At 37.5% G+C, this 14,619-nt stretch overlaps 1 protein-coding gene across 13 annotated transcripts in view; it reads left to right on the forward strand.

The window, feature by feature from the left end:
* The window catches only part of Cask (calcium/calmodulin dependent serine protein kinase), a 347,639-nt gene that overhangs the window by 168,794 nt on the left and 164,226 nt on the right, over window positions 1–14,619 (forward strand). For all 13 annotated transcript variants that reach the window (XM_070040601.1, XM_070040608.1, XM_070040597.1 and 10 more), the window contains exon 4: window positions 14,263–14,340. In XM_070040601.1, coding sequence (XP_069896702.1) covers window positions 14,263–14,340 — 78 coding nt within the window. The remainder of the gene's footprint in view (window positions 1–14,262; window positions 14,341–14,619) is intronic.

Here is a 14,619-nt window from a genome sequence, read left to right on the forward strand (position 1 = left end):
CAAGGCCAGGAGCCATGGTAGGGGCAGAAATGTGAATGAGCTTGGGGCACTGCTAATAACAGTAGGCTAATACTGTGGAGCAAAATGCACCAAAAAAAATAAGGAGAGATTTGTTTAGACGTTTAATAATAAAAATATTAATTATGTGTCAACTGCATGTTAAACTTTTGTGTTTATTGTCTCTTAATTCTTCTTAAAACCCACTGCCTTTAATTGCTGTACCTATTTTACAGATGATTATAGTGAAACTTGCAAAGTTCTATCTTGCTCAAGGTCATAACACTGGTATGCTCTAGCTAGTTTGGAACTGTGTCCTCACTCTTATTTGTGCTGATATGTACAAGGCTTTTGATACCATTTTAGAGCTTTGCATCCATTTATTCAACAAGTGCTTATTGAGTACTTCCAATGTGCCAGGCAATTGTGGGTACGACAAATTTCACAGTGAATAACTCAGTCCATGTCTGGATGAAACACATTCTAGTGGAACAGACTAACCGACAGGTATGTGATAATAACCACAAGTAGTGATATGTGCCATTAGGAGCAAGACCCCATAAACACTGAAAAGAGAATGATGATGATGCTACTGCAGTTATGGAGTCAGGAAAGATTTCTCTCATGAGGTTATATGCCATTTGACTTAAGACTTCATTCCATAGGTGATAGGCTACACTGAAATAACTTTACCAAGGTAATGCTATAATCAGACTTGTGCATTGACAGAGTCCTCTAGACTCAGTCTGAGAAAAGGTAGTTGATGGTTGAAAGTTAATAAGGAATTCCAGACAAGATACCATCTGGAATTCAGCTTCTTCATTGTAATAGAGGGGAAAGCTTCTGCAGAGAACGGAACTGAATGAAATCAAGATGGTCAGATGTCCTCAGCCTAGAATAGTGGTGAGCAAAGGCTCATCATCATATATGAAGAGGAAACTAAAGAAGAAAGACAAAACAAGAGATGCCTGCATAAGATTAGTGTTCAAATGAAAAAATTTCTTTTATTTTATTGTAAAGATACTGTACAGAGGGGCTACAGTTACATGAGGAAAGCAAGGAGTACGTTACTTGTAGATCATTGTTACCCCCTTCTCTTCCTTCTTGTTGTCCCACTATCCTTTCCCTTCCCCTCAAATGAAAAAAATTCAAAGCAGCTCAGTGCCAATAGTTCATGTCTGTAATCCTAGCTACTCAGGAAGCTGAGATCTGATGATTGCGGTTTCCAGCCCAGGCAGGAAAGTCCATGAGACTTTAATCCTCAATTAACTACCAAAAAAGCCAAAAATGGAGCTGTGGCTCAAGTGGTACAGTGCTAGACTTGAGCAAAAAAGCACAGGAGCAGCACTCAGGCCCTGAGTTCAGTCTCCAGCCCAGAATACACACACACACACACACACACACACACACACACACACGCACACACACACACACACGCACACACACACACGCACACACACACGCCCTGAGTTCAGTCTCCCTGAGTTCAGTCTCCAGCCCAGAATACACACACACACACACACACACACACACACACACACACACACACACGCGCCCTGAGTTCAGTCTCCAGCCCAGAATACACACACACACACACACACACACACACACACACACACACACACACACACACACAATTCAAAGCATACCAGGAAGACCTAACATGCTGAAACAAATTCAACACATAGGAAATTTGATCTAAAGAAAATAAAGATAAACAAGGGAGGGGGTAACAATGTTCAACAAGAAATGTACTCATTTGCTTACTTATGTAACTAACCCCTCTGACATCACCCTTAAAATAAAATAAAATAGAATTTACAAAAAGAAAAGAAAGATAATAGAAAAATATGAAATAGATTTTAAAATCCTCAAAATGATGAAAGGAAGATTAACAACCATAGAACAAGAGGCTATTTAGTAAATACAGAAAAACCCTTAGGAAGTATGTAGATTATATGTGTGCACATGTGTGTACCCATGTGTCTGTCTGTCTTTGCAATTAACATGGCCAGCATGAAAGAAAGAATTGAGAAACAAATATAGAACAAAGCACAGTTAAGTCAAGATGATAAGTATTGCAGAGAATTTGAGGGTCATGGAGACTAGATAAAGGCTATCCAACAAACATAAACAGGACTTCTTGAAATAAAACACAGGGGAAATGATGATGAGGAAAGGCCTTGCTCAAAGACATAATAAATAACTTTTAAAAAGCTCAAACTGAAGAAACAGTATCCCCTCAGACAGAGATAGGCTTTGAGGGAGAATATTACTAAGAAACTTCTATTATTTGCATTTGGGGGTGATCATGTCCCATAGGAGCTACTTATATCAGTCTGGCCACTAGGAGAAAAATCTAAGTTGTTAAATAGAATTTAAGAGTTAGCAAAGGGGCTGGGAAGGTGGCTCTGTGGTAGAGTGCTTGCCTTGCATGCATGAGACCCTGGGTTTGATTCCTCAGCACCACATAAGGAGAAAAGGCCAGAAGTGGCCCTGTGGCTCAAGTGGTAGAGCACTATCCTTGAGCTGAAGAGCTGAGGGACAGCGCCCAGGCCCAGGGTTCAGGCCCCACGACCGACAGAAAAAAAAAAAAAAAAGAGCATAGGACCCATTTCACATCTTGGTGTCTAATTTTGTACCTTATATCACACTTGTGAGAAGGAAATGAAGGGGGAATGTAGTCTGGCCACATTGCTAAGTAGTTCTATCATCATCTTTAGTTCCATTGTCATAAATACTATTCATTGTAGAGCCTCAGTATTAGAGGTTAGAAGCCCTCAGAATCCTGGAGCCAGTTTGTGTAGGCTCAAATCCTGCCTCTGCTAACTTTGTAACCATGAGACCTTGGACACATTATGTAGAATTTGTCTTAAGCTTCAATTTCCCAATCTGTAAAACAGTATGTGTTCTAATGATGTTGTGAGAATTAAATAAGTCACTACTTGTCAAACACTTAGAATACTTGGAAAAAATTATACTAAGTGAAGTAAGCCAGACCTAAACAAACACAGGTCCCATGGATTCCAGTACTTTCAATAACTAGTATATATCTAGGATAATCTTACCAGATAAGCAGAAAAGGTCAATAGCTACGTACTTAAGACCATATAAAATGATGCTAAGTAAAATGAACCCCAAAATATGGACACAAGAGATTTTTTTCTTTGTTGTTTTCTTTTGTATGTTCTTCTTTTGTATGTTCTTCTCCCTATGGTATAGCCCCTATTTTCACTGTATTTGATTATGGTGCCCTGCTTCTTGTATATACAATTTTCTAATTTGAGGAGGGGAAGGGAAATAACAAAATACTTAAACAAGGATACAGGATGAGCTATTGTAACAATGAGACATACAAGACATGTTGAAAATGAACTTTACAACTTGGGGTAAGGAGAGGATAGAGTTGGGGAGGGAAGGGATAGTAGGGGCAAAACAAAGGAAGGAGTAACAATGCTTGATAGGAAATGTACTCATTACCTTACTCATATAACTGTAACCCCTCTGTATGGTATCTTTACAATAAAAAATATTTTTAAAAAACAGAATAGTGCTTGCTGTATAGTTAAATGCTCAGTAAATCTTTGCTATTAGCTATTAACATACCTGCATTTTAACAGGAACTTCCAGTATCTGAATCCCAGCAGAGTGACTAACATAAAAATCATAGTGTATGAGGATAATAAATTTAGATATCTATGTCTTCCTATAATAATCAAAGGAGGCATTCAGTTAACAGCTGGATTTTATTTGTCCATATAAAGAACTTTGTTGCTGTTTGTAAATTAGCCATGCTGTTATTTGAACATTCAAGGGCTCTTATTTCTTTTCTTCATGTCTAGAACTTAGAAATAATCCATAGCATATGGAATGTTCTCCTGAGGGGAACATCTGTTTTGCTTAAAAACCTGTATACTCAGCCAGGAGCTGGTGGCTCACGCCTATAATCCTAGTTACTCAGGATGCTGAGATCTGAGGATCACGGTTCAAAACCAGCCCGGGCATGAAGGTCTGAGAGACTCTTATCTCCAGTAAACCACCAGAATATTGGAAGTGGCGCTATGGCTCAAGTGATAGAGCGCTAGCCGTGAGCTTAAGAGCTGAGGGACAATGCCCAGGCCCAGAATTCAAGCCCCATGACCAAAAAACAAAAACAAAACAAACAAACAAAATCCCCTGTTTACTTCTTCTTCTTTTTTTTTTTGTTGGTCGTGGGGCCTGAACTCTGGGCCTGGGCGCTGTCCCTCAGCTCTTCAGCTCAAGGCTAGTGCCCTACCACCTGAGCCACAGCGCCACTCCCGGCTTTTTTTTTTTTAATGGATGTATCTATTTTTTTATTGTGAAAATACCATACAGAGGGGTTATAATTACATGGGCAAGGTAATGAGTACATTTCTTTTTTTTTTTTTTTACAGTAAAAGCAGGGGTTATATTGTGGGGGAGGGCACTCCCGGCTTTTCTGCTTATGTGGTACTGAGGAATGGAACCCAGGGCCTCATGCATGCGAAGCAAGCACTCTACCCTGAGCCAAATTCCTTTTTTAAATTTGTGTGTGTGTCTGTGTGTCTGTGTGTCTGTGTCTGTGTTTGCACATATGCTTGCACTCGCTTATGCACAATCCTGTGGCTTGAACTCAGGGCCTGGGTGCTGTTCCTAAGCTTTATTTGCTCAAGCTGGTGCTCTACCACTTGAGCCACAGCTCCACTTCTGTCTTTTTTGGGGTGAGTAAGTCTCAGAAACTTTCCTATTCAGGCTGGCTTCGAACTGTGATCTTCAGATCTCAGCCTCCTGAGTAGCTAGGATTACAGGCATGAGCCACTGGCGCCCAGATCATGTGCTGTCTTTTGTAGCTGATTTCCTCACCCACTAGGAGACGCCAGTGCCAAACAGTGTTCTGGTGAGGAACCCAAGAATTTTGAATAGAACCTAACTGTTCACATCCTTCTGAAGATTGCTTTGCCAGGGTGGAAGCTTAGAACTTATTTAGCAGTTTGTAATTTTGATGCACAGGTTGGATAACTATAATCCAAAATTCCAAAATCCTCTAAAACCCTCAAGTGTTTGAGGGCCAAAATTAATCCACAAATAGAAAATTTTACACTTGGGCTGGGAAGGTGGCTCAGTGGTTGAGCGCTTGCCTTGCATGCCTGAGGCCCTGGGTTCGATTCCTCAGCACCACGTAAGCAAAAAGAAAAAAGCTGGAAGTGGCGCTGTGGCTCAAGTGGTAGAGCGCTAGCCTTGAGCTGAAGAGCTGAGGGACAGCTCCCAAGCCCAAGCCCAGAGTTCAGGCCCCACGACCGGACCCCCCCCCCCAAAAAAAAAAGAAAAGAAAATTTTACACTTGACCTCCTGTGACAGGTTGCTGTCAAAACACAAGGACACAGAAATATCATATAGACTTACTATTAGGATATATGTATCAGTTGTATACAAAATATAAGTGAATTCTATATTTAGATTTGGGTCCCATATACAGATACCTTACTATATATATATATTCAAGTATTGCAGATTTTTTTTTTTAAAAAATCTGAAACTCTTCTGGTCAGGAGCACTCAATCTATATTTAGATATGTGTAAGCATCAGCTTCCATTGATACATTTGTTCCAAGCCCTGAACATGTTAGAGGTGGGCTAAACCCTGGCATCTGTACCGAAACAACTTTGAATTATTATACCTGCTGGAGCTAGCAAAGTTACAAGATATGAACATTTGTTTGATGTGCTCCCTCCCCTTTTCTTTGGTACTGAGGGCTGAACTTAGTGCCTAGCACTTGTGCTGTACCTCTAAAGACACACTCCTGGCCCTTTTTTACTTGGTTATTTTTCACATAAGGTCTAGAGTTTTGCCAGAATGACCTCAGACCACAATCCTCCTAATGTATGGCCAGGATAACAAACAAACCACCACATGCAGCTTTTATATTGAGATGGGTTCTCACTGTTTGCACAGGCTGGCCTTGAACTTCAATACTCTTAATCTCTGCCTCCTGTGTAGCTGGGATTACAAGCTTTAACTAGAATGCCCAGATACAATATCTTCTTGATGGCCTTTGCTCTCCTGTTGTGCACTGCCTCTTTGTGTCTACTGACCCTTGGTTGAAGACCTTAGTACTTGTACATGGAGATCTTGGTACATGTATCTAATCTGCAGCATCTACTAGGAGAGGTCTGCTTTGTAGATACTACCACACATTCAGACTCATAAAACTACCAGAAACCACACTCAATATTAGATTCACTTAGAAGGATACAGGGCAGAGAAAAGCTGAACTTTCCAGCTGGACAGCACCAGATATTACTCTTCAGTAAGAATCCTTAGTGCATACAGTATACATGTATACTGTATACAACCTTATTGTACATATACAGTTAAGTAAATATAGGAGGGAATTAACTACTTTTTATTGTTATTGTAATGGTTAAGAGGGGTTAAGTTACATAAGTCAGGTAATGAATACATTTCTTTTTGAATAGTGTCATCCCTTTCCTTGTTTTCTCCCAGTTTTTTCCTCACAACCTCCCTCCCCCACAAGTTGTATAGTTCATTTTCAACATAATGTCTAGTGAGTATCACTGCTGAATTAGTTTTCCCTTTGTCCCACCATTTCTGTGCTCCCCCTTACCCTCCCCATAACAGATAAACTTATATACACATCAAAAAGCACAGAAAGCAAAAACAGTAACAACAAAAGGGAGAATAAAACCTCTTGTTTCCATTTCTTGGAGTTCATTTCAATAAACTTCATTTTCTATGACCATATGAACATAGCTATTGAGTCTTTGTAATCTTCTCCTAATAATGCCCTCCTTTAGTTTCAAAGTGGGAATGTCTAGATTCTGTAAAATTCATCATGTCCAAATGTATTTTTTTTGTCTTTTACTATCCAGCATGTTTGCTTGTAGATTTATAGGTACAGTCTAGTTACAACAAATGAGGAAACCATGCAACCTGTGTTTCTTTGGGTTTGGCTTACTTAGCTTAATACATTTTTTCCAAGTCTTTCCATTTCCTTATGAATGGTACAATATCATTCTTGCTGATGGATGAGTAGAATTCCATTGTGTATATATGCCACATTTTCTTGATGCATTCATCCACTGAGGAGCATTGGAGTTGGGAATTGACTATTTTTCAGTATTGTGGCAAAAATCTAGCAACTTAAAAGTCAATTTATCTTTCACTGCCATATGTACATACACATGCATATGTCACACACACACACACACACACACACACACACACACACACACACACACACACACACACACACACACACACACACACACACACACACACACACACACACACACACACACACACACACCAGAAAACTACAGAGAAAACAGAATTTGTATAATCTAGTCAAATCATAGGAATGCTAACAAGAAAGAAAATTATTTAACAGATCTTTGGAGAGCTTTTAAATGTTCAAAGGACTGGGATTCTCAAAGGAAAACATCAATAAAGATAAGAAAAATTGAAAACACTAGAATTGTAATTTGCTTCAATATTGACATAAAAGGATTACATTCTATTGAGTATAAAGAGTTCACTCCAATAAAAGGAAAGATGACGAGCTTTGTATACCACTAGGTGAGGACAGGAATAGACAATTCCTACAAAACAAATGCAGTGAGAAAATTGGCAATTTGGCATATAGTCAGTCATGTTAATGTTTATGACAGTGTATCAGAATCGCTTTATTAAGACTTTAAATTTCCATTATAGTGAATACCTGTTTTCTTTATTAACAAAGATACAGGCTTCAAATCTACTTGCATATCTACTTGAACAATCCTGTCCAAGTACTTTTCTGATCCCTGTCCCAAGTTCATCCTGAAAGAATAGGATGCTGTCCTATTTATAGTACATGTGTGAAGGGGAGCCTAGCTTAAATTATAGCACCTCACATGTTGACTCACTTCCACTCACAAGCCATGTAGTCTCTGGGCAAGTTGCTTATTACCCTTTGCCATTTCTGTTTTTTCTTAAGTAAATTATGAAAGATCAAAATACCTACCTTATGGCCTTCTGTAGCCATTGAATGAATAAGCGCATGTAAAACACTTAGGAAATACCATTACATAATTAAGCTCTCAATAAATCTAGCTTTAATTCCTTTTTAGTGGTACTGAAAATTGAACCCAAAGCCTCCTTTCTGAACAAGTGTTCTACAGCTTGAGCCATTCCTACAGCCCTGGCTTTAATTCTTACCACAGCAAAATGGGGTTATTTCTGTCATAAAATAATGGATCCAACTGCTTTGTAAGAGTTTTTTTCATAGTTTTTAACAATCAGAACTGGCTTGTATAATGAAAATACAGTATCTCTTTGTGTTTTAAAAGGAAAAATAATTCTGGCTATAGTCTTACCTACCATTTAGTACCCTATTTTAATAAACAGAAGCTTCTATGTGTATATAAATGTATAGATATGTACATTTATACACCTTAGAATATTAGTAACATTTCTATGTCAGTAAATATACCTCTATAGCATCTTTTAATTGATGGAATAAGAATCCACTCTGAACTCAACACAGTTTGTTGAACCATTCTAATACTGAAAATTCAGATTTTTTCCAAATTCTCCCTATCACAAATAGCTATGATAAACTCTTGGAATTAAAACTGGAAAAAGACCCTAGTTGCAGAAGCATGTACATTTTTAGTGTTTGTCAGGCACAATAAAATTGCCCTTTAGAAAGGTTGTATTGATGTATTTTTCTGTGAACAATGGATTTCCTAATTCAAGAAATGTTCTCTAAGGTATTGGGGTGGGGGGCAGTTGGTAACATGAATGCTTAGATTGAGAGATTACAGCTATGTCCCAACTCCTTTCATCCTTTTCTATATTTGCAGGATGATTAATAGCAACACAAAAGTCCATCACAAATTTCATTGTATACTCTTATTCTTATTGTTAGAAAATATTTTGTTATTTTCATTATTATTTCTCTTTGATTAATAGTCTATTTATCAAGTACCTTTCAATTTCTAAACATTTGGGAATTTTACAGTTATTTTGTTAATCTTTTTCTAACATAACTAAACTGTGATTCAGAAACGTACCATGGGTGCTGAAGTTTCTAGACTCACCATTTACCACGATTTAGGAGCTTTCAATGCTAATATGTCATTTCAATTACATTCTGTACCCCAGTTTTCAAAATGCAGTTTATTGGCCCCAGCAAGGAATGTTTCATCAAGACGCGAGCCTTCAGCAGATTCTTCAGAAGTCTGCCCCAGAACTGGTTAGCCCAGTGTCTTGTCTTTGGCCACCCTGGTACAAAAGCAACTGGACCCTGTCACTCCTCACAGTTCCCCAAAAGTACACCCCTACAGCTGCCTCTTCACGGTAGCCACCCTTCACCTCCAAAGCACATAGCTCTTGTCCACCTCTCTGAGCAATAGCCTTTCCTTGTTCTTGCTAGTTTTCCATTCACTGTTCTGTTAATTCGTTGAAGTTTTAAAACACCTTTTCTTCAAACTTCATGTACTTTTTTGTAGTTGTTTTTTGTTATCTTCAGAGAAAATACTTGTCAGAGAAATCTGGATTTTTCTGAATTTTATTACAGTGTTTCTTGAAGAATGGTCAGAAGACAAATGCTAGTGGACCATTTGTTAATAGTCTGCTTTGATATAGTTACAGAAATATTCAAAACATGAGAGGAAAGATTCAAAAGCTGTTAATTACAATTTCACATTGCACAGAGCATTTAATTTTATGCTTTGGGCTCAAAAGACACTTGGTGCCAAATGGTCATATTTGGAAGTGATGCAATCTGATCTCTTTTCACATATATCCAGTCATACTTTGTGCCTTTAGACCTATGATCTATGTTGTTTGCTTGGTTTGGATAATTTTCTTTTTTTGTTTTTGTGGGTCATGGGGCTTGAACTCAGGGCCTGGGTGCTGTCCCTGAGCTCTTTTGTTCAAGGTTAGCATTCTACTACTTTGAGCTACAGCTCCACTTTCAGTTTTCTAGTGGTTAATTAGAGATAAGAGTCTCATGGACTTTTCCAATTCAAGCTGCTTTTGAACCATGATCCTCAGATCTCAGCCTCCTGAGTAGTTGGGATTACAGGCATAAGCCACCAGCACCCGGTGGATAATTTTCTTAATTATATAATTAGTGCATCTTTCTTATAAAGTTTTAAATTCAGATAGAAAAAAGGGAGTGGCAGTTAAACTCATTCATAATTCCAGTGCTTTCACAATTTGGAGTCAACTTCCTGTGGTTTTTCTGCATATGTTTTGGAAGCTTTCTCTGTAGAAGGGTTTCTTCACCTCATCTCACTTCCTGGGATGGGAGACAACTAGTGAAATTCAGGACATGCTCTTTGAAGATTCATGACAGTCCTAATAACATCCCAAGATAAGAAAACAAAAAGAAAATTAGTAAGAAGTCTTATCAGTATTTTAGCATTATTACATTAGCAAATAATGTTTATCAGAGAATTGAATTATCAGTTTTATTCAGAAGGTTCAAGGTTATTTTATTTGGATTGTATGTATTATAAATATGTATATATATCACATTTCTGTGGTGAATAAAATTTGCATAAATCGTGTTTTATTTCTGTATCTCATGAAATTTAAAATTCGTAGATTGCTTCTTTTACCTTAATATCAATTAATGTTATAAATAACTAATGAGATCATTTTAATAATAGAAAAGTACTTTCACTGTGATAGTTTTTTCAGAATAATCCTTCATAGAACATGACTTTTATTTTAAAAGTTAACACAAGTGACTTTATTTTGTATCCTTACTGAATTTTAAAACCTATAAAGTAAAAAATGTCCCAATTAAAAAGCAACTAAAATATAAAATGATAGAGATGGTAAGTCATTGGTAGAAGGCCTATCTAGCATGTATGAAACCCTAAGGTTGATCCTCAGCACTAACAAAAAAAAGCCATATCCATAATAGTTATGGTGAAATAATAATCAGTTATTTGGAACCAATATGAAGAATACCTTAAAACTACAAGTCAGATATGAAAGGAAATAGAGTGATATATCATGTTCGTGGAGCAAAATATTAGAAAAGTTTCTATAAGTTAATGTATAGCTAAAATTCTGCCTTAGCTGAAATATAAAAATATTTAGAGTCTAACAAATCATTTTACTTTTCAACTGGGAAAAATTCATGAGAAAAGAATAATGAAATGAGACTTGCTTTGCCAAATATTACTATATACGTTACTACACTATTTAAAATAAATAATACAGAGTCGGGTGCCAGTGGCTCATGCCTGTAACCCTAGTACTCAGGAGGCTGAGATTTGAGGATCACAGTTCGAAACCAGCCATGGCAGAAAAGTCTGTGAGACTCATCTCCAATAAACTACTCAGAAAAAGCTGGAAGTGGTGCTGTGGCTCACATAGTAGAGTGCTAGCCTTGACCAAAAAGAAGCTCAGGAGCAACATCCAGCCTGTGAGTTCAAGCCCCAGGACTGGCATAATAACAATATAACAACAACAACAATAATAATAATAATAATAAAATATGGTACTCAGCTTGGCACTGTTGATTCTCGCCTATAATCCTAGCTACTCAGGAGGAGAGATCTAAGGATCATGGTTCAAAGCTAGCCTTGAGCAGAAAAGTCCCTGAAAGACTTTTATCTCCAGTTTTAAACACTGAAAAACCAAAAGTGGAGCTGTGACTCTGGTAGAGCACTAGCCTTGTGCAAAAGATCTCAGGACAGCACCCAGGCCGACTTAAAGCCCTACATCCCACAAAAGCAACAACAACAAAAGTACTCATAAGAATAGACAAATCAGGGGAAGGAAAGAGAAATCTAAAATTACATCTGTGCCTGGGCTCATATGATTTCTGTCTCTCTCTGTTTTTCTCTCTCTCTGTGTATCTGTCTGTCTCTTGTCTCCCCCTCCCCTCTCTCTCATGCACATGTAGTTTAAGATTTCAAGCCAGTATTTTAGATACAACTAGAAAAAAAGCAGATTAATCAATGCTAGCAGTAAGTTCTTTGCAGTTACTTCTCAAACTAATTTTCTTAGGCCTCTCACTCCTTTATCACTTCCGTTCCTCCATTTCTCTTCTCTCTCCTTTCTAGGTCCCTGTAGCTCTTTGGACAGCTTCCAGATTCTTACTGCTTTATTACATAATCAATTTGGCTCCATTCTTTGGCTAGCTCCCCTCTCATTTAATTTGAATAGTGCTTACCTTCAGATTTCTCAATTTAGAAAAGCACCTATACAAAATGAATTTCATCACTATGAGATGGATTTTAGTCTTTATAAGTCAATTGACCTGCTTAACTATATCTAGGCTTCAAAATAGCACAATACAAAGAAATTTTAAAATATAAAAATATTGGGCTTTTCCAGTAATCATGAAATGTTATTATGTAATCCTAGCTGCTCATGAGGTTCTCAGTTCAAAGCCAGCCCCAGCAGAAAAGTCTGCCTGAATCCATCTCTAAAATAACAAGCAAAAGTCTGGTCCAGGAGTATTGCTCAAGTGGTTGAGTGCCAACCAACCAATCAAACCTAGTGAATGTGAGGAATTGAGTTTAAATCCTGGTACCACCAAAAAAAGAAGAAAAGAAAGATGCTGGGCTGGAGATGGAATACAATGATAAATCTCTTGCCTAGCATGTAAGAGGAATGTTGATCTCATGCAGTAGTTGTTCTGCATATGAAAAGAGATATAACTATGAGGCCTGACAAATACTATGTTCTTTTCTTTGCTTTCTATAACTTTCTGTTTTCTCACACCTGCGGCAGGTATATTAAAGATTGAGCTACTGGATTTGAACATACTTTATAAAACTTAAAGCCTTATGAAAATGTTAGCTATTAATATTTGAATAATTTCACTAATATAGGTAATGATCTTGCAAAAACATACATGTATGCAGCATGTATTTATATGTAAATGCTAAATGTTATGCTACAGTCTAGGTGATCAAAAATGAAAGCAAAGGAAGACATTAATGTGTCTGGTAATCATTGAGGGAGCTTTATAGGAAGATGAGAATGAATTGGAAACTTGAATTTAGCAAGATTTTAAATATAAAGAGCAGTATATGCAGATGTATGTAGCAAAACAGAGAAAATAAAATAGAGTATTCAAGATGTAGAAATAAGACTAGTCTGCCTAGAAAGTATTATTTTATTGAAATGTCACTAAACAAAGTCAGTAAAAGAGGGAAGGTGTAACTAAGACCACAAGAAATCTTACCTAGAAGGTGAGAAATATAGACCTTTAATTATAAGTTTGGAGCAAGAGAGTAACACTGTGTCACCAGTACATCAGTGTATTCCAGTATGTTTGTAGCAATTAACTTTGCTCATGGAAGGTAAATAAGAATAAGTTTTTCATTAGCTCATTGCTATTTCATTTCATAATATATAATTTGAATTCCCCATTTAGCAGTGATAACTATAGCAAAATACTTCAATGTCTATATATATGATTGTTTTGTTTCTGCAGTACTGGGGTTTGAACCCAGGGTCTCATGGATGCTAGACAAGTATTCTTACCACTTGTGCCAGATCTCCTGCCTTATTTCTTAAAGTACTATGTAACTAGCCAGGAATCAGTGGCTAACGCCTGTAATACTAGACACTCAGGAGGTTGAGATCTGAAGATCACAATTTGAAGCTAGCCTGGGCAATAAAGTCCTTGAGAGTCTCCAGTTAACCAACATAGGCCAGAAGTGGAGCTATGGCTCAAGTGGTAAAGTACTAGCCTAGAGCAAAATTGAGGGACAGCACACAGGCCCTGAGTTCAACCCCCAGGACAAGCATACACATACACACACACACACACACACACACACACACACACACGCACGCGTGCACACACACACACACACACACACACACACACACACACACACACACACGATGTAACTAAACATGGATAATTTTGGAATGTGATCTCAAAATATGCCCACAGCCTCCAGCAGTGCTTCTTCCTGAAACTCCTTACCTTCATAACATAAAGAAAATTTATAGTCATTCTTCTATATCTTGTATTATGTGATACTCCCTTGGCTTGCTCTTTCTGAGGTAGGAGGGATTCTTTTTTTCTGTAGATTTTCAACGTTAAGATGTTTATAATGTTCTATATAATTTATGCCTGCTTTTTATTGAAAGAAAGTAGGGTTAAATTACTTAGAATCCTTGGAAATCTGTCAACTAATAACTTAGTGATGATGTATTGACTTTCAATGTTGCCTTCTTGGATTCTCTTACATTCTTTTTTTCACATTTATTTACAGTATGGATGGAGCAGATCTGTGTTTTGAAATCGTAAAGCGAGCTGATGCTGGTTTTGTATACAGTGAAGCTGTAGCCAGGTATGTAATCCCCAGGAGTAAAGGTAGAAGTAAAAGGAGGAAAGAACAAAGAACTGTCACATAGAAAAGTCTGCTCTTCTCCCAATGAACATACTGCTGTTCTTTGCTGCAAGAAGCATACCTTTTCTCTGTATGCAGAGTAGGATCAAATAGCAATTTGACATGCAAAATGCCAAACAATGAATGTATCTGCTCACATGGCTTCACATATTCATACCAGTTAGGCTATCTTACATACTTCTAATGAGTTTGCACAAAGATAAGGTTGGTATAGGCTCA

Source organism: Dipodomys merriami, unplaced genomic scaffold (assembly GCF_024711535.1).
Source record: "Dipodomys merriami isolate MVZ:Mamm:240054 unplaced genomic scaffold, mDipMer1.0.p SCAF_3, whole genome shotgun sequence".
NCBI classification, from domain to species: Eukaryota; Metazoa; Chordata; class Mammalia; order Rodentia; family Heteromyidae; genus Dipodomys; species Dipodomys merriami.